This window comes from Oncorhynchus clarkii, chromosome 9, assembly GCF_045791955.1.
Source record: "Oncorhynchus clarkii lewisi isolate Uvic-CL-2024 chromosome 9, UVic_Ocla_1.0, whole genome shotgun sequence".
In the NCBI taxonomy this organism is placed as follows: Eukaryota; Metazoa; Chordata; class Actinopteri; order Salmoniformes; family Salmonidae; genus Oncorhynchus; species Oncorhynchus clarkii.
In genome coordinates, this window is record NC_092155.1 from 52,454,812 (window position 1) to 52,476,490 (window position 21,679).

The 21,679-nt window shown below is 39.2% G+C and overlaps 1 protein-coding gene across 3 annotated transcripts in view; it reads right to left on the minus strand.

Annotated features, from left to right (window-relative positions):
* LOC139416523 (contactin 3a, tandem duplicate 1) overlaps positions 1 to 21,679 on the minus strand; it is a 105,715-nt gene that overhangs the window by 74,781 nt on the left and 9,255 nt on the right. For all 3 annotated transcript variants that reach the window (XM_071165225.1, XM_071165226.1, XM_071165224.1), the window contains 3 exons: positions 14,906 to 15,046; positions 7,923 to 8,055; positions 1,284 to 1,459 (listed from right to left, as the gene is read on the minus strand). In XM_071165225.1, coding sequence (XP_071021326.1) covers positions 1,284 to 1,459; positions 7,923 to 8,055; positions 14,906 to 14,960 — 364 coding nt within the window. In that variant the 5' untranslated portion in view covers positions 14,961 to 15,046. The remainder of the gene's footprint in view (positions 1 to 1,283; positions 1,460 to 7,922; positions 8,056 to 14,905; positions 15,047 to 21,679) is intronic.

The following is a 21,679-nucleotide window of genomic DNA, read 5'->3' on the forward strand; positions in this document are numbered from 1 at the left end:
GCTATGAGAATATTATCAAGTGCTTGTCAAATTATGAATGAGAGACTGTGCAAGAAACAGATCAGAGCTCATGCTTTTCATGCAACTTTTTAAAAAACATCATTAGAGTCACATCATGCAGCCTTAGAATGTATTAGAAATCAAAACATATAGCCTAAGGTTTGTATCGCAACTAACGTTGCATAAATAACTGTAAATTAGGCATATAGGAGGACCTGTTTCAAATGAACACTTTGTTAACCGCTCAACTGTAACGGTCGTCGGTGGAAGAAGGTGAGGGCCAAGCGCAGCGTGGTACGTGTTCATGTTATTTATTTCAACTGAACACTATCAAACAAAGAAACAAAACGCACAACCGAAACAGCTCCGTCAGGTGCAAAACACACTAAACAGAAAATATAATCAGGGTGAAAACAGGCTGCCTAAGTATGGTTCTCAATCAGAGACAACGATTGACAGCTGCCTCTGATTGAGAACCATACCAGGCCAAACACAGAATACCAAATCATAGAAAAAAGAACACCGACTGCCCACCCAACTCACGCCCTGACCATACTAAAACAAAGACATCACAAAGGAACTAAGGTCGGAACGTGACATCAACACAGCACAATCCCTTGGAAATCATTTTGGGAAAATATCCTTTCTGTTTTATTCAGCTATGTGGAATTGTATTCTTCTTACTATAAAATAATATAAAATAATGCCACGGGAATTATAAGCAAATCTTGTCTGCTAAATGAACTAGTGTAGCCCACAGCCATACAGCACAGCCAGATCACGGCTTAACATAAGGACGACTCAGAATATGCTATTCTGTTCTTCTGAAATAGACTACATTTTCTTCATATCACAATGTTTCTTTAGATCTATCTAAAATAAATAATGGTATTATTAAGATGGTGTAAGATATATTAAATGGATTTATTAGATTTTTTGAAATGCAGATGTTCCAAAGGTCCGCATCAGTGGATTGTAAACTCTGCCTGGAAGCTCGGAGAGGCTAAACGTTATTATGTTAATTAACTGTCATTTACCGTGAGACTGGCAGTTATTTGCATGACAGTGACCAGTTGACAAAATGTCATGATCGCCACAGCCCTAGTTGCATCTCCTATCACACAGATGTCCCAAGCCACTGTTTAAGCTGGATTAAAGGATCAACTTAGTGACATAATCATGGTTTGCTAACGACTGATGCTTTGTGATAGAATCCACTGCCTTTTTCCTTGGACTGAGAAATATTCCATTTAAACCTTTACTGTATTAAGAGGAAAACTCACAAGCTATATGTAGACTAGCTTCTCTGCTGACGATGGTGCCGAAGGAGTTGGTTGCCAGACACTGGTAGATCCCGACATCCTCCTCTTTGTTCAGTTGGCTGATGCGTAGGTTGCCCCCAGTGAGGGCATAGCGTGACCCTGATCTAGGTACAATGAAGGAGTCATTCAGCTTCCACCTGAAAAAGCAAGAGCATTAAAATGATAAGTTGACAAGAGAACTGTAGGGAAAGTCCACCAGCATGTACAGAATGAGCCTTATATGTGTATGAGTGATCTCATCATAATGCCTGGAAATATTACATAAAGTAAAACATTCACAAGTGTGGGCTACATATTGTAAGCACACAAAAGCAACGACAAACTGGAAGAGGTTACTAGACACAGAACACAAATATGTAGAAAATATACAATCCTCAGACTTACGGACTTATGTATAAAATGCAAATTAAGCTTACATGTGCTAAAAACACATCATATATGTATAGTATTTGGCTAAATGACTAGAAAACACAAATGCGCAATAAACATTGTCTATCAATGTTTTAAGCGATTTTCAATTGAATTTCAAAATGAGAGACACCTAAAGAACGACTTTCATTCCCAACGTTTTCATATTATCGAAGGTGTGTATGATGATGTTCACAACTATCCTATTATTAGGCTGCACAAGCCCTAGTGCCACAAACACAACATATCCTATTGCCCAACTCTCGTGTTTTCTTGAAGGTTGCCCAGTTCTGGTTCATTATGCATGTGATCCATACAGTCAGATAGCATAATCACACACTTTCATCATGATCAAATTGCAATCACAACCCAAGACAAGGCAAATTTGTGGCAAATTCCAAATTAAAACAAACGACACAAGGCCCTGTGCTTGTCGCTCCAAACAACACTGAATATAATTGATGTGGGATGTAATCAGTGAGAGACATTACTCATTTGCAACCATAATTCGTTTTCATTAAATTCCTTTCACGCCTTGCTCAATTTAAACATGGGATGAGACCAAAATCAATGGCTGTAAATACTGTCATCATTTTATTTTCCTCAAAAGCAGCCAGACCTCCCTGCTCAATAAGGGAGGCCCTGGGACAAGAATTGTAACCAATTCCTAAACCAACCACAATGATTTTCAAACACCACATGGGGATGTAGCCTATAGCCTACCTAATGATAATGATAACCTAATTTTTTTAAATGAACCGTTGTTCAACCAGCAAATTTTTCAATGGGGACCTGGAAAGTCAACAGGAAGTAGTCAGCGTGTAAATACAACACAAGCGCACAATACGATACATTAAAAACAATCACAAAGGTCAACAACATTTTCCCCTTTCAATGCTTTAAACTCAGCAAGCGATACCCTCTCCTCCAGTTTAGAGTATTTTGCAGCTCGTTCCAACACCAAGGATTATACGAAAATGATAGTTTTCCCATTTCAGTTCTGGCCTTAGGAAGCGTGAAAGATTGTAGCAGCTGAGAACGGGGATTATCAGTTTGTGATTACCTTTTTAGTGAGGGGGACAGGTAAAAAAGCAATAGTCCAAGCAATGCTTTGTACACAAAGATGACCTGTACCAGTGCTTCAGCATTTCTGTAGGAAGAGAGGGCCACTTCACCATATAGATTACAGTGATGGGTGAGTGATCTTGCATTTGTTATAAATCTAAGCATCCTGTGATACACAGTGTCCAGTATCTTAAATCTGCTGGCTGAGGCTTGCATGTAAACAATATCACCATAATCTAGCACAATATCACCATAATCTAGCACAGATTTGTTTTAAAATCCCTTGGATAACCCTACGCTAACCCTATAATAACAGTCCTTTTGATTAAGGGTAATGCGATCAAAGACATTGAATACAGAACAACGCTAGGTGGAATCTGGAACTCAAATGACAACAAAGCGGTCACCTTAACACTTTTTGGGTGAACAGCTGTCAAGATGCTTGGACATTTTGAGTAATGTAGGATTGTGGTCAATTCAGTTGAATTGGAAAAACCTGAACAACTTTCAGTTCATTTTCTGAATTTCCTGAATTGAAAGCTGAATCTACCTAAACCTTGAAGTCTTGCGCGTGCTTCACAATAATTTGCTACAGTAAGTTAGAACATCTATTCTTCCTGAATCACTGTGCAACATGAAGAGAATTACTGTATTGCTCATCTTCACCATTTTTTTCCTTCTAGATTTTGATTAATTTTGATTATCAAAAGTTACAGAACCTATTCAAATACAGTTTGACCGCACCTCAAAACTGTTAATAATGAACACAAGACAAGTGCATCCAGTTAATCCCAACAGTTTGATGTCAAGGAGAGAGAAAATGAACAGAGGAGAGCAAACAAGCCTAACAAGAAAAGCTATCTTTGTGTCCATGAGGAGCTCTTGAGAAATAGCTTTCAGAGACAGAGATAAGGCACAATTATATTGAATATTAGATCCTTTTGTGCTGATTGGAATTCCACAACTCCTTGAGTCAAATAAGCCTGCGGTTTCCATTTCTGAGAGAGAGAAAGAGAGAGAGAGAGAGAGAGAGAGAGAGAGAGAGAGAGAGAGAGAGAGAGAGATAGAGGCCTATTCAGTGGAGCGGTGCCTAACGGCAGATTGGCTGATTAGATTGATTTATCGATTTGGTTTTGCAGCTGGAATGGCTCCAGACTAGACAAATCAAGGGACCACGGTGACAACTCAGAGGGGGCTTTCAGTGACAGCGGTCGAGGAGTAGTCTTAAGTATGTCTTAAATTAATGTGTCCTTGGCGCCTCCTGAAAAAGAGCTGCTCTATTCTCAGCTCTAAGGACCCATTTGATGTACTATGATGCAGACTGAGTGAAGGACTCTTAACTTTTCAAAACTAATTTCATACACTGGAACAGGTTACTTCAATGTGGTGTGTGTGTGAGTACACTCTGCGCACACACACACAGGTGTACGACTTCAATGTGAGTTGAAGACAGAATTATTAGGTTCCCATCTTTTAGGCTGGTGTCGGAGGCTGCATTGTAGAAACAGATTGCTTAAGTATTCTATCCAGTGGAAGTGATACAATCTTGTACATTCATTTCAATTTGTGCCCATTAGGCATAACACCCAGGATCTTCAAGCTACATTAACAGCCAAATACGCTGATGTTATGAGGGATCGTTTCAACCTATTGCATATTAAATGCTTGGCTTTGCAATTTGCATTTAATTACAGTGACAAGAGTACAACAGCCGTCGTTGTTTGATAGATTGAAAATTAATAGCTTATGCAACTGATGCTCTTTAAAGCAAATCATAATTAGTCATCTGTTTTAATTTGTCATCACTTAAGCTGGTGATCAACGGGGCATCAATACATTCCTAGGACAATGCACTGGGGACAACTCCCGGAGAGGGACAATACACAATACGCAGAGTTTGACAGTGAAGTCCAAACCCTCTGGTCACAAACTAAATTAATCTATGTTGTTTCTACGTTAACAAAAAACAATGTGATGATGTTGAATTAACGTGGAAAACATAAAGGAATTTCGGAAATGTTTGTCTTTCTTTCACCCAACTTTTAACCTAAATCCAATGACATGGTTCAAATTCCTGATTTCCTTATCAAATATCAATTATCTTGGGTCATCATTAGGCAACAAACAGGGGAAAAAGACAGACAGGGTGGAAATTTGCCTGATAACGTATCCTGAATTTAATTCCGCTGCTCTATGGATCGCCCCATACATTCAGTCTGAAACTACTATCCTATAAGTCGGTTGTACTGACATCAAAATGAGGGGCATTGTACAAAACAAATTAATCCGCGATTGAATCTTCTCTAACCAATCAGAATATTCAAGCCAATAACGTGATTCATGATTCTTGTAGGCCCATTCTGGTCCAACCCATCGGTTTCTGGGGCCAATCAGAATGGTCAGAATGTGTTTGCGATGGGCAGTCATCGTCATTTTGATGAGTCTCCAACGTAATTTTAGAGAATTTGGCAGTATGTCCAACCGCAGACCACGTGTAACCACAGCAGCCGGGTTTTTCATCTGCGGGATCGTCTGAGACCAGCCACCTGGACAGCTGATGAAACTGTGGGTTTGCACAACCAAAGGATTTCTGCACAAACAGGGAAGCTCATCTGCGTGCTCGTTGTCCTTACCAGGGTCTTGACCTGACTGCAGTTTGATGTCGTAACCAACTTCAGTGGGTGAATACTCACCTTCGATGGCCACTGGCATGCTGGAGAAGTGTGCTCTTCACCGATGAATTCTGGTTTTAACTGTACCGGGCAGATGTGGTCGTTGTGTGGGCGAGCGGTTTGCTGATGTCAACTTTGTGAACAAAGTGCCCCATGGTGGCGGTGGGGTTATGGTATGGGCAGGCATAAGTTATGGATAGCGAACACAATGGCATTTTATCAATGGTAATTTGAATGCACAGAGATACCGTGACGAGATCCTGAACCCCATTTTTTGCTATTCATCCACCACCACCACAATCACCTCATGTTTCAGCATGATAATGCACGGCTCCATGCCGCAAGGATCTGTCCACACTTCCGGGAAGCTGAAAATGTCCCAGTTATTCCATGGCCTGTATACTCACCAGACATGTAACCCATTGAGCATGTTTGGGAAGATCGAAGTGTACGACAGCGTGGTCCAGTTCTCGCCAATATCCAGCAACTTCGCACATCCATTGAAGAGGAGTGGACCAACAGGCCACAATAAACAGCCTGATCAACACAATGCGAATGAGATGTTTCTCGCTACATGAGGCAAAGGGTGGTCACACCAGATACTGACTGGTTTTCTGATCCACACCCCTAGCTGTTTTACAGGTGACCAACAGATGCATATCTTTATTTCCAGTCATGTGAAATGCATAGATTATATAATTTATTTCAATTGACTGATTTCCTTATATGAACTGTGACTAGGAAAAAACATTGAAATTGTTGCGTGTTGCGTTTATATATTTGTTCAGTGTATATCCAAAGTATTTCTTTCTTTCAGGTAAGAATGCTAACCGCACATGGCGGGATTTAATTTCCCGTAATTTCCCGTTTAGAGTTCTTAACTACGGTGCCAATATTGTCTGGCACTACATGCTGTTGAAGTGGCTTAGTGAATAGCTATTGAGTCCAATTACATGGAACAACTTCTGCGAAAGGAGTTTATGGAACACAAAACCAATGTGTGGAGTCTTAAACAGAATAAGATTTATTATATTTTCCAGAACAAGTTGGAGTCAGAGAGAAGAACAGGTCCACTTGAGTGGGTTGAGTCACTGATGTGATCTTCCTGTCTGGGTTGGCGCCCCCTCTTGGGTTGTGCCATGGCGGAGATCTTTGTGGGCTATACTCGCCCTTGTCTCAGGATGGTAAGTTGGTGGTTGAAGATATCCCTCTAGTGGTGTGGGGGCTGTGCTTTGGCAAAGTGGGTGGGGTTATATCCTTCCTGTTTGGCCCTGTCAGGGGTATCATCGGATGGGGCCACAGTGTCTCCTGACCCCTCCTGTCTCAGCCTACAGTATTTATGCTGCAGTAGTTTATGTGTCGGGGGGCTAGGGTCAGTTTGCTATATCTGGAGTACTTCTCCTGTCTTATCCGGTGTCCAGTGTGAATTTAACTATGCTCTCTCTAATTCTTTCTTTCTTTCTCTCTCTCGGAGGACCTGAGCCCTAGGACCATGCCTCAGGACCATGCCTGATGACTCCTTGCTGTCCCCAGTCCACCTGGCCGTGCTGCTGCTCCAGTTTCAACTGTTCTGCCTGCGGCTTTGGAATCCTGACCTGTTCACCGGACGTGCTACCTGTCCCAGACTTGCTGTTTTCATATCTCTAGAGACAGTAGGAGTAGTAGAGATACTTTTAATGATTGACTATGAAAAGCCAACTGACATTTACTCCTGAGGTGCTGACTTGCTGCACCCTCGACAACTACTGTGATTATTATTATTTGACCATACTGGTCATTTATGAACATTTGAACATCTTGGCCATGTTCTGTTATAATCTCCACCCGGCACAGCCAGAAGAGGACTGGCCACCTCTCATAGCCTGGTTCCTCTCTAGGTTTTTTCCTAGGTTTTGGCCTTTCTAGGGAGTTTTTCCTAGCCAACGTGCTTCAACACCTGCATTGCTTGCTGTTTTGGGTTTTAGGCTGGATTTCTGTTCATTACTTTGAGATATCAGCCGATGTACGAAGAGCTATATAAATGAATTTGATTTGATTTGATTATTTCCAGATTTCGTTATTGACAAATGAATTCGAAAAGTACAGTAAAGGTCAAATGCACATAAAATCAACAGTGTAATCTTTGAACTCAATCTTGTTTCAGGTGAACGGCTTATGCTCTAATCTTTGTTCTTAGAATTTCCCCAAAATCTCCAAACTGTTCCCATTCAATTGCTACCATGGACATGCACATGCTTCTTAAATTATTTATTTGAAAAAGCTTTCAATTTGGCCCTGTTCATATAGGCAAATTCCCCATCGTGTAAAGGGTTAAAGTATCCTGTGGTATAATGTGAGATATCATAAAATATGTTTCCATTTATCTCATTAAGACTAACCTGGATAAAAAAAAGTTAAATGTACACTGTATATACCCTGCCAAAACCAAACTTGAAGTAACAGTGACAGCTGGTACCTGTAGAATGGAGGTGGATGTCCCTGGGCCTCACAGCTGAACACCACCTCTCTGATGGTCTCAGTGGGGTGGACGGGAAACACCACACTGCCTGGTTGTTTGGTGAACACAGGCCTCAGCAGGACGTTGTTTCCTGCCAGGAGAAGAAACAGCAACATTATCTAGAAGGAGGGATGGTCTGAATGGGGGGGAGAATAAAGCTGTGATGTAGCCCATCAGCCTGAAAAAGTACCTGTTATTATGATTTTTGACCTAAATTATCATAATTTGGCTATTTGTCTGCTGTCCCATTTCACAGACACCGGTTACAGAATAGTTAAGTGGAATGGCCCATCAATTAAAACACGCACTTGAAAAAAAATTACCCCCCCTCCCCCCCACACCTGTTAGAGTTCCATATCAATCTTAGCATGAAAACTCAGAAACCACTCTTGAATTTAGTAGGGTCCTGAGCAAAAGAGAAAAGCTTCTGACAAAACTGTATCACCACGTACAATAGTCGGTGTGGCACTCATTTCTAAACTACACTGCATGGAGGGCATCATGTTTGTCCACTACAGTATGTCACTAATCCCATATAAATGATCTCTCTCATGGATGATGCACATTAAACAAAGTGTTGAAACAAATGCCACAACAACTTTGGGAGTAAAATGGTATTTTTTGAACCCAAAAGCTTTTGCTTGCAAAATTAGGTTGATTTGGAAGAAAATGTTTTTGGAAACAAAAATAAAACAATAATGTGAAGGAACAAGTTTGGCATCTGCCATGTTTCATGAAATTCTGCACCTCGAGAAAAATACTGAAATAACTGAAATGGAGCTATAGCCCGCATATGTGCTATAGCCCGCATCAACACAATTAGCAGCTCATAAAAATGATTTCCTTACAGAAGATTGAGGCAAAGAGAGTGTGCTGAATAAAGGACAGCAGATTAACAGTTTTTGTACTTGGTATATCAGGGCTGTATTGTACCTTAACACGTGAAGTCTACGAATGTAAATAGCCTACAGTCCCCGGTTATCTCTTAAAAACCATGAGTGGGTTTGACAGTGCAATTAACATGAGTTGAAAAAAAACTTGTTTTGATGTAGGAATAACATTACATTCTTTCCATAGTTACGTAAATATATTTCAATGCCATCTCTTACATAAATGTATTAATGCATAACGCTCTGTTAACACTGACACAATAAAGAAAATGGGGGGTCTACCGTATTCTACTATGACAATTCTTTTTTAGCTCATTAGTAAAGCACTATTGAGTGAATGTAACTGCTGCAAAGATCTACAGGATCTGAACAGCAAAGGAATGACCTGTGGGACTATGGCAGACAACACTTCTTTGAAATAAACATGTCTCTTTCCTCTAGGAAGGAGAATACATTTGCCTTTCTGAGGATACATTTGCATTTTCTCAGAACAGCAGAAAGGTAAGAACACTAGGTAATTTGTGGGGAAGAGATACTGTATTCCAGTCTCAGGGTGTTCAGGTTTATTCCCGGGACTCAGAATAACTCTCAGAGAGAGAATGCTGTTTGACGGGGATCTTGTGTGCACCGATTGTTCTTCTCCTCAAGGATAAACACGTTTGAGAAAGTTACACAAAATGGAAGACAGCCTAATTATAGTCTTTGTTAGATAAGCCTTGTTCCCTGAAGCAGAGCTGAAGTTGATTGATTACCAGAGGACACTTCTTACAGAGAGCTCCATACAAGCACAAACACATACTGTACACAAACACGTAACCATGTAAGCCCCCGGTGAACATAATCATGAAATGAATCGACATTTGCTACAGAGGGAGTGAGTGAACGTGTTGATAAATGACTTGGCTAATCGATGCACACATGTTGCCTCAAGAGGACAGAGATGAAAAAAAACCACAGAGAATACACACTCAGAGTACAGTAGCTGTAAAACGTAAAAGATGCACTCTGCTTCACCGTTAGGATGAAGCATCTAGACACTCATGCGTGATATGTTAGCGATTAACACAAGTCCTCCAATTGGGGAGAGGATGATAGGAATATAATACAAATATTAAAATAATAAAAAGGGAGCAATGCTATCTGCTATCTGATAGAATTTTAATTCAACCAATCAATCAATCAATCAATCTATCAAATGTATTTATAAAGCCCTTTTTACATCAGCCGATGTCACTATACAGAAACCCAGCCTAAAACCCCAAACAGCAAGCAATACAGATGTAGAAGCACGGTGGCTAGGAAAAACTCCCATGAAAGGCAGGAACCTAGGAAGAAACCTAGAGAGGAACCAGGCTCTGAGGTGTGGCCAGTCCTCTTCTGGCTGTGCCGGGTGGAGATTATAACAGTACATGGCCAAGATGTTCAAACGTTCATAGACGGCCAACAGGGGCAAATAATAATAGTGCTTGTAGAGGGTGCAAAGCTATCTACAAATGTCTATCTATCCCTTGAAATGTTTTTAATCTTTTTTTATTTTTATAAACTAGATATTTACGTATGCATCATTGCATGCATAAGTTTACTCATAGTGAAGAAAAGAAACACATGCAGGCACCAACAACCCCACTGAACCATCTATAAAAAAGCAAGTATCAGCCTCTTATAACCTTGATACTTGTCCTGTTCGCTTAATCAATCCCAAAGTGGTTTCAGAGTGCAAAGTTAACTCAATTTCTATTCATTTAAATGGGAAATTAATCAGCGTAACTAATATGAGTCTTAACAGGTATGCCCAAGCTGAACCGAGCTGATCTTTGGCAACGCCATGGCAACCGTTCTGAAGAATAACTGTGGGATAATGAGATGGGATGGGATTGAGTTCTCGGGGCTGTGCCTGGGGGGTTAGTCCAAAGTGATGCAAACTCTGTGAAACTTCCCCGTTGCCCAACGGGAATTTATGTAGTAACGCAGTAGGGAGGTAGGAATAATTTCAATCTTGCTTTCTGGTAACAAAGAAAAACAAAAAGTAAAAAGTGCTGTGTTCCAGCATTGTTTGACATAGATAACGTTTTTTGGGGGATTTTGAGAAATAAGAATACTATTTAGGGGCAAAAACCAGTCATTATTTAAAAGGAAGTTACACTGCATTTCTAAAGGTAGACAGGCTCAGAATACTTACGGGAAGTTTACTGCACAATGCCCCTAGACAGAGACAGAGGTCATTACGAAACTTTATTTTTTTTAAAGCTAGCATCCCTCATATCTCTCACCTGCTGCAAGATGATGATATGTGGCGGGGCTGAGGGCCAGAGACTACACAAGACCGGCATCAGCACAGGGGGAGAGCAAAAGGGTGCTTTGGAGGGCTGAAATATAAACTAATCTCAAATTCAATACGGGCTGACAGCAAATGAATTCAGTGAGCTTACCTCAGCATGAATAAACAGCCACATGGGAAGTCGACTGTGGGGGAGGTATTGGTAGTTTGTGAGGTCCCCAATCCATTCGCTTCAGCTTTGGGTTTTATGCATCAAATAAAAAAGCCAATCTTGCTTTTTAAAGCATCTCTTCCCTCTGTCCCGACAGATAAGATTCACCCTAAATGTCTCTCATTGAGGGGTTCCAAATGTTATTCTGAGGATGTAGGAAGGTTGGGGTGGGATGTAGGAATTAGAGGTTCAGGGCAGTCTACCTGTACTGGATACATTTGGGGCCAATTTCGTGAGGCCTTCACACAAACAACAAAATAATAAAACTTAATTATGATATTAACTTTGGCTAACAAGTGGAAGGAATAGAAGATGTGGGGGGATAACAGATACTGTATCATGTGGATGGAATGACAGATATCATGTGGATGGAATGACAGATATCATGTGTTTTCATGCTTGTCACGTGTGATTGCATTTTCACATTGATATCCAAATCACTCACGCACACCATACAGAATATAAGGAAATAGGGCCCATATACAGTATGTAATAGGAAGTAAATTATATTCTGGGAATATGCTATCAATACTTAATACTATGTTCTTTGGGGGAAAGAAAACATTGATCAAATCCATCTCCGCACAAGGAATGACAATTTAAAGCGTTGTTGATTTGCTCCATTAAATGTCTATATAAAGTCAAAAACATATGGCTGCTGAGAATGCCATTTGTCATCTAATTACTGTAATAACCCTACCTTTTCATCTCCTACTTTGCTAAGAGGGTTATTTGTAATTTATGAGTTGCTGTGGTCTATACTAATAGTAACATTTATCATTGTTTATTACTGTATATGTCCAACCATACTCCAAGAATGCATGATTATACTATTTTGGAGATTTAATTTTGGGGTTTGACAGCAGAGTATATAGTTTTATGGATTCCTTGCCTTTGCTTGATAAATGGTCTAAGAATAATCTGAAATAAATTGTTGCTTTATAGGAAATAAAATGTGGATATTACCGATGGAAAAGTGTTGTAAAACTTCCTCATGAGCTTTGGACTAAACAAAGGGGATGTGTCCAATAGGGAGAATTATTTTATATTGCATTTCCTACTGAACACGACCCAGGACTACACACCACATGGCCATGGTCGAATCTCATTGTGTGTATTACAGACCTGAATTTAAATAGTAAAAAATACTTTGTGTATGATTGAGCCTGTCTGGAGTGCTAGATGGGTGAAGTTTACACTTATGGTACTATTCCATTGGTTCCATGGCTCCAGGCAAGCACGCTTAATGAAAGAAGACAGTGGTGTGCAATACTAGAGCACCATGCTATAATGACAGTGAACAATGACAAACTTAACAACTCTTAACAGTCATATGGGTGAGTAGTTAAGGTGCCATTGTGAGTATTGTTGAGTATTCTGGGTATTGTTGTGACTATTTGAGTATTGTGAGTATTGTTGTAATTATTAGAGCGGCCTTAAAAGCACAATATTTAGAAATTGCTTCGCCATTACCTAATTGCTAAAGTTCTCTCATGTTCACCTAATTTCAGTTTATGTGACAAAACAAGCAATGTATAGTGTAGAGAATCAATGTACAATCTAAACTGCTGTGAAATATATTTAACTTTTATTTAGGCAGGAAAGTCCCTGTTGTGCAACGAAGCCCTGCTTCACAAAACAGTAAACGATATAAAGTACATAACAAGGAGTTAGTGACATAACTACTTCAAAGACAGGAGTACAAAAAACACAAAAATCCCCAAACACAATTATAAAAAACACGCACATTCCTCAGAGAAGAGGTCATGTACCAATACTCTGAACTGCGGGAAAGGCACTTGGGGTCCAATTGTAGGGTTTTCTGAAATGTGTGTTTTAAAAGACAACTTATATCGATCCAAATGCCTAGGCATTTATGAGAAGGGACACGCTCAATTTGGGCTGAATTCAATGTATTTAAATCTGTGGAGTTAATATTGTGGGCGCTACATTGCAGTACCTGGCTCACTCTCTCACACTGTGTTCCTGTGCTCAATAGGGCATATGACCTTGAATATTAAAATGCTTATCAAGTCTCTCTTGGAATACTAAAACCTTGCACTTACCCACCTTACTCACTCATTCTGTGCTCCTCTGAAACACAGAGGACAGTTGAAATAGACCTCTCTGAATATTAAAGCTATGCTAGCTTTATTCCCAACCATACAGTCTACTTTACAAGCTATAATATTATATCTTATTATCCTGATTCTGTTTTCCTTGAATATCATCTTGATGATTATATTCAACCCCCTAATCATTTCTAAAATGCCCTTCTAGCCAATCAGATTCATTAATTCTGTGGTATAATCCATGTTAATTACAGGTCACGTGCACACAAACAATCAGGTCAGATCAGTTAACTAATTCACACTTAGATATTTCTCAATTGCATTTTAGTCATTTAGCAGACGCTCTTATCCAGAGCGACTTACATGAGCAATTAGGGTTAAGTGCTTTGCTCAAGGGCACATCGACAGATTTTCCACCTAGTCATCCTAACGCTCCGAATCGCTAGGCTACCTGCCACCTATAAATCAAATGTGAAACTTTCATAAATCAGAACCTTGCGCACTGCCACTAACAGCTCAAATCTACACTTATTTCTATAAATGTTTGATAAATGAGGGCCTACCTATATGTTTACATCCTAAACCAGGGCATATGTGATACAGTCTAATAGTGAAATGACTAATCCCAAGGTGAGTCACTGTCTCATTAGGTAACCACTGAAGTGCGCTGGATAATGTGATGAGTCGCGCTAATTGCCGTGTAAGAACATGTGCGCAAGGCTGTTAAGCTCTTTAAAGCTATATTCCGGGATTTGAAAAACAAAATAATGTCAAACAAAAAAACACAATTGAACAGCTTTCCAAATCCCTGACTATAGCTTTACCAGCATATTCTAATTGCTCTAAATTCCAGCTGTGAAGGTGAGGGTAGGGGGTGGGGGAGGTTGACAGTCTTATTCTCTCTTGAAATGACAAAAGATGTTGGATAATCATCCAGCAATTTAATCTATATTCATCTGGCAGTCAGTATCAAATACTGACATCTACAGGGCTATAGCGTTTGACCCTGCCATTTTGTAAGTGAGAGAAATTAAGCCGCTTCATAGCCTCGTTAAAACAAGATCAATAGCAGGACTCTTGTACTACCAGCGTAGCCTCAATTAGGGTACCAATCGAGCTGTACTTTAAATGAATGACTGTGCACTCAAGCGCTAGATGAGACTTTCTTTTAGACTCACAACCTCGCTTTTCAATGCTTTTTTTTATCTCCAACCAGGATTAACATAAAGAATAAAGAATGGTATCCATTATCCACATCTTAAGGACTTTAAATGTGTCTTCAGGTCAGAACGGTGAATGGAGGATGATGTCTGGGCACTGCCTGAAAGCTTTGCATTGCCTGTCCTATAACACACTAATGCCATATGTTCCCAATGTCAATGCTCCATGCCTTAACATTTATTTTCCCTTGATGATTACGAATAAAAAAGGATGACAAATTCCAAGCAAAATCATTGGCAAGGCTAAAGAATCATTTCTTAAGCGCTTACCTGCAAGGAACTCCGCAAATGATAGCAGCATCATCAGTTTCCATAGCAACTCCATTTTAACTGTCTCAGGTTAATATAGGCTCACATCCAACCACAGGTGTGCAGAATCCTGGCTTTGTCCTTTCCGGCACCTTTTCTGGCCTTTGGTCGGCACGAAAAGAACAGAGGGGAGGAAAGCAAGAGGGAGAGAGAAAGAGAGAGAGAGAGAGAGGACATTAGACATTCAGAATCAGTGGCCACTGGCTAGTCACAGTGTTTTATATCACAGGGACAGTAATTGTCCACGTTCCCCAGGCAACCACTCCCAAGACAGAAAAGACAAGAGGAAGATGAAAATCTATTCCATCTGGAAAGTCATAAACCGGTTTTCAAAACTTGTTAAGCATTGGCGCTCGACATTGTCCAGGGCTTGAAATGGTTTAATAGACCCCTGTCTGTGTTTGTGTGCTTCCCATGTGTGCTTCCCAAAATAAATGGCTATTTCTTGTCTTCTCCGTATGTCTTGGACAATGAAGCTAAAATGTTGAATTTTTCTTCATGCTCCAGCATTTTGAATTTGAGACCAAAAATGTCAAATGATTTAAGAGTATAGAATGTCACCTTTTACTTGAGTGTATTTTCATACATACTGTATCTGTTTTACTATTTAGAAATGAAAGCACTTTATGTTCCTAGTCCCGCCATTTGAGGGAGTCATATTTATTCACTTATACAGTGCAGGTTATTAAAGTAGTCAAAAGTTTAGTATTTTGTCCCATAATCATTGCACACAATGTCTACATCAAGCTTGTGACAAAAAAATTTGGATGCATTTACAGCTTGTTTTGGTTGGGTTCCGGATTATGTTTTGCCCAATAGGAAATTAATGGTGAATGTACTGTGCAATTCTTTGGTCACTTTTATTGTCAAATAAAATACCATTTGATTCGTCACATGCAATGAATACAACAGGTGTAGACTTTAGCGTGAAACACTTACAGAGGTAATAATAATAACACAAGAGGAATAAGATACAAAACAATGAAGCTTTATATAGGGAGTACCAGCACCAGATCAATGTTCAGGGGTACAAGGTATTTGAGGTAGATATGTACATGAAGGCAGGGTAAAGTGACTAGGCACAAGGATAGATGATAATTAGAGTAAAATAAAGAACAGAGTAGCAGCAGCATATGTTGAGTGTGAAAGTGTGTGTATGCGGTTGTGTGGCATCAGACTGCGTGTGTGTGTTAGTGTGTGTGTGTGTGTGTGTGTGTGTGTGTGTGTGTGTGTGTGTGTGTGTCAGAGTCAGTCCAACATAGGATCAATGCAGATAGTCCGGGTAACCATTTGATTAACAATTTATCAATCTTATGGCTTGGGGGTAGAAGCTGTCTTGGAGCTGATGCTCTGGCACCGTTTTCCGGACGGTAGCAGAGTGAACAGTCTATGGCTTGGGTGGCTGAAGTCTTTGGCAATTTTTCGGGCCATCCTCTGACACCGCCTGATATAGAGGTCCTGGATGGCAGGGAGCTCAGCCCCAGTAAGTAAGAATGGAAAATATTTCTGATGTGGATGATACAGTGATTATGGATAAGCATGAATTAATCGTGAATGATGATGAGTGAGAAAGTTACAGAACAACAAAGATCATACCCCTGTAAAATGCTAACCTCCTCTGTTATTGTTAATGGTGAGAGAGGTTAGCATGTTTAATTGTAGCCTCTGTAACTTTCTCACTCATCATTATTCATGATTCATTCATGATTTTTCTTAATCATGGCATTATCAAGATTAATTTAGAAATGTTCAGAAATGTATCTACTCACTTGGAAAGAAAATGACTAAAGTCATCGTTCACTATTCAGTTCATATTGGGAAAAACAACCCAAAACACAACCAAAACAAACTGCAAATGCATCCAACGAGTTTGTAGAGTCACAAGCTTGGTGTAGTCATTGGGTGCTAGGAATATGGGACCAAGCACTAAACCTTTGACTACTTTAATGCACTATAAGTGAATTTGTCCATATCTTATGAATACTTCAAATGGGGGGATATATAAAGTACTTTCATTTCTAAACAGTAAAACAGATATGCATGCAAACACCCTCAAAGAAAGGTGACATTCTGTACTGTTTATGAAACATTTGGTCTGACATCCAAAATGTTGGAGTAACTTAAAATGTTTGCTTCACTGTCCAAATACATAGGGAGGGGAGTGTATTTGATGTGTATTTTGTACCATAACATGTTGTAGTTTCATTCACACACAGTCATTTATCTATCTTAGCAAAATGCGAACAAATTGCTTGTGCCAAAATAATTATAATGCATGTTTACAGTAGATGTAGGCCAATGTTCTTTGTATAATCAGGATACTCTTCAAATGAAACATGACAAATATAATAAACCACCATCCTAGCATTTTGAGTTCTGAGCTGGAAGGATTATGCATTTCTGACATAAAGAGCTGACTATCCATGGTGAGAACCATTCTCATTCACTGGCAATTGAATTTCATGTCCTTCTCCTCAAATTAAGTCACAAATAAAGTTGCAATATAATAATATGAACCAGTGTACAACTAATGGTATATGTTTCTATGGATCTATGGATATTGATGATATATCTAAGGTAAGAACAGGCTGATTGTAGCATTGAGGTAATTGCAATGGCACAATGTGATCATTTCTAATTTAGTCGATCAATTATATTAAAGGTTCAATGCAGCCATTTTTGCCTCAATATCAAATCATTTCTGGGTAACAGTGAAGTACGTTAATGTGATTTTTTCCAATTAAAATGGTCAGAAAGAAACAAAATAGCTTCTTAACAAAGAACAATTTCTCAAACAAGAATGTAGCTGGGGCTGTCTGGGAGTGGTCTGATTGGGAAAGGAAAACTGTTATTGGCAAAGAGGTTTGGAACTCTCTTTCTTATTGGTCAATTAACTCAATTTACCACCTGGTAATGTCACCAGGCATGCCAAAACTCCATCTCACCAGATGGTCTTTTCAAACAGCTCTTACACTAAAAGGGCATCATCATTTTCACAATTTCACAGTATTATTCCAACTTCATATTGTGGAAATACATATAAATCCCAGGAAAATCACATTTTTGACTGAAGTTGGCATTAAATGTTGTGTGTATGTTTGGCTGATTGGCAGTTGAAGCGAGAAATGAATCAAATGGAAAGGGGGAATCTTATTTATTCTGTCTATTAAGTTGGAATCTTATATGGATATTCAGCGAACAAGGAGTGACTACGTACAGGAAGTGGTCTGAAAAATGCTAATATTAGCATTTGTTTGCAATGGCCATAGACTGTTTTTAAGGTGACAAAACAAATATCTAAATATTTAAAATCACTGAATTATTGCTTTATTTAAATGTATTTTTTTCTCTCTGCATTGTTGGGAAGGGCCCGACACCTTTTGTTTACAAAGCATGTATTTTATTTGAGGCCACAACCTGGGTTCAGTTCAACTATAGCCCTGACACATGTTTTTGTAAGAAATGTTGACAAGCTGAATGCACCGAGCTGTCTGTTTAAACTACTAGCACACAGCTTGGACACCCATGCATACCCCACAAGACATGCCACCAGAGGTCTCTTCACAATTTCCAAGTGAAGAATAGACTATGGGAGGGGCACAGTACTACATATATCCATGGCTACATGGAACTCTATTCCACATCAGGTAACTGATGCAAGCAGTAGAATCAGATTTTAAAAAACAGATAAAAATATACCTTATGGAACAGCAGGGACTGTGAAGAGACACACACAGGTACAGACACACACATACACACAAACGCTAGCACACGCACTCTATACACATGTGCATTGTAATGTTGCTGCATGGCGGTATTATACATTTTGTATTGTAGCGTTGTAGTGGTGTAATAACGTTATTGATGTACTATTTTATCTTTTGTTTTACATAAATGCATAATTATGGATACAAAAGTCATTCTCGTGTTTCAAAAGTTGGGACATCACAGCGCAGTACAGCAGAGCACAGTGCAGTACAATAAAGCAGAGCAGAGTAGGGTAGAGTTCAGTACAGTGGAGTAGAGTACAGTAGAGTACAGTCGAGTAGAGGTCAGTGCAGTAAAGAGTATAATATACTTTACTCTACTGTACAATACTCTACTTTGCTTTATTGTACTGTACTAGTGTATTGTAATATACTCTATTCTACTGTGCTCTATTCACTGTACTGTGATATCCAAACTTGTGAAACATACGTCTATGATAGGTTCAGATTTGGACATCTGGTGTCGGTCGGTGCTCAGTGGTTGAGGATGCTGGTTACGTGGAAGTTGAAAAGTAGTTGGAATTTGGTCAGTCCACCCTGGCCTTGAAGTTAACGTCCACAATGGACCCGGAAAAAGAGGAGGCTCTTGGGAAGGTGTTAGTAAGAGCTGGGAGAGGTGACATTAAGAGAGAGAGAGAGGGGATGTCCAGACACTTAATACTCTTGGCTTGACCATCAGACTACACAAAGACAAAGAAAACAGACATGCTGAACATAGCAGTATGCCAGTGAAAGGGAGACCAGTAGCAGGTGACCCAACTGTGGTTTGTGGCTATTATGATTTCCCATTGTAGCCAATTCACTTGCAGTAAGTTTTTTTGGTAATTCCGTTACCAATTGTTACCGGGTTTTAAGCACTTAATAATTAATAAACAAATTGGACATCAGTAAAATCACTATAAGCAATGGCACGTCTACCATTACTTGTTACTTCAGTGAACTTTAATTATCCTCTCTTCTCATGAGGAAGAGAAATTAGAAAATATATATTGTTTAGGGAATTACAATACACAAGGCAATATTTCTTAGACTTACAGAAGATTTTTTTTTAAATCTTTAAAAAAATATAAGTGTTGATATTAGTTGGCATGGTTGAAACATTTACAATGTGTTTTGATTTATTTCTGATACCTTTTTGTTTCCAGAAATGAAAGCCTTTACATATTTTTTAAGACGGAAAATGGTTGAAAAATGTATCTATGCCTTAATTTGCTAAAAATATAGACTCCTAATTTAATATGCTCCTATGAACTTCCCATAGTGGTGTTCATGGGTCCATATAGAATGTTCCATGCAACCGTCTCTTCAGCCTGCTCAAAAGCCAGCACCCTGTTTCATTTCTACTATAAAAGGCAGCTATATTTTATGTTGTTTTTGACCATGTGGGGTGCCAATTGTATAAGTCACACAAATATGGACCAGTCCATTGTATTTAACAGCTCCCTAGCTTTCTCTGAATATAAGGTTTTCCTATTATTTTTTCCCATGGCCCTATATTGACTTTTATCCAGACATACAGTAGCCATATAGGTGCAAAATCCTTGCAAAGTGGTAAGCTTGAGAGGTTACTCATGAGGCATTAATTTAAATGACCATCGACAAAATGGTCAACAGGAAGTATTCTAGATTGTGCCTTTAATGAGGAAAAGAAAACACATATCATTTGGCTATTCAACAAGCATTCAGAAATATTTTTTAGAGAGGGAAAGTAAAAAATAAAATAAAAAGATGGTGCAATGGCTGAGCAGCCAGTAATAGACAGGAGGTTATTTTCACAGTTTCTCTGTTTTCTGCATGGCTCTTATCTTTGTGTGCCTTTAAGGCAACGCAAAGCATACTGATGCATATTTGAATAAATCAACTGTATCTTTGACACATTCCCCAGCACTGCACCCATTCTGCACATGCTAAAACATTGAAGACGACACTTTCCCCCATAAATCTCATTATGGAGATTGGGTTTAGTGTGTCATTCTAGTTCTAATTTATCAGGCAGTCATTACGATGCAAATGTTGTGAGGAACTGTTGGGTTTTAACAATAAAACAAAGTCTTGTGCCCCAGTCACTGGATATTAATACTCATCCTTTGAGGGAATAATTGTGAGAAAACACTCTTGATAAATTAATCAACGCAGTGTCTGACACATGCAAGGAATCCTTGAAACTGTCAGGTCTCAATATATAATGACACTACACTCTTCAAAGCCGATATGTTTTCTGTTTGATGGAAGGACGAATCATGTTGTCTATTATGACTGTAAAAGCATAAATGTTCACCAACATCCTTGTAAATTCCGTCATCCACATGAATGTTTGATGTGCGGAAAGGACAAAATTAGCATATTCAGATCGACAAGTACTCTACTGGAGTTGCCAGAAGGTAGGAACTGAAATATCAGTCCAGTGGAGTTGACTCATTCTTAAAAGCTGGAATCAGAAACACCTTGGACAGCAATCTCTTGATCTCTATTACTGAGTAAGCCCTTAGACAGGAGACATTAGACAAAGGGTTAGAACGAGTGATAAAAGTCTGCCTTTTGATCATGGGATATGTTCATCCTCAAATGATGTTGGGAATTGGTGTCTGTAGCACTCCTTGAATATTTTTACAAATGAATAACCCCAGTGGCCTAAAATGGTGGCTCTAAAATTTCCTGATTCATTTTTAAATTTTATTTGGTTGTTTATATTAACACATTGCTGCATAAACTGTAGTTAATGATCAGATGCACCAAAACATTAGGGGGGGTGTTAAGACATTTAATGGTGTTAAAGCGAGAGAGTTAAAGGGGCAAGCCCTGGCACTGATTTGATGAACATAACTATGGTTGCAAGGACTGACCAGACATATGATTCAATTTATAGTTTTAACCATGTTTTGAGGCTATACAGTGTTAGTTTACAATTACATAATTTACAAACAATGGATAAAAAAGCTTATATTTTAGGTTCTGATGGGATATGAGA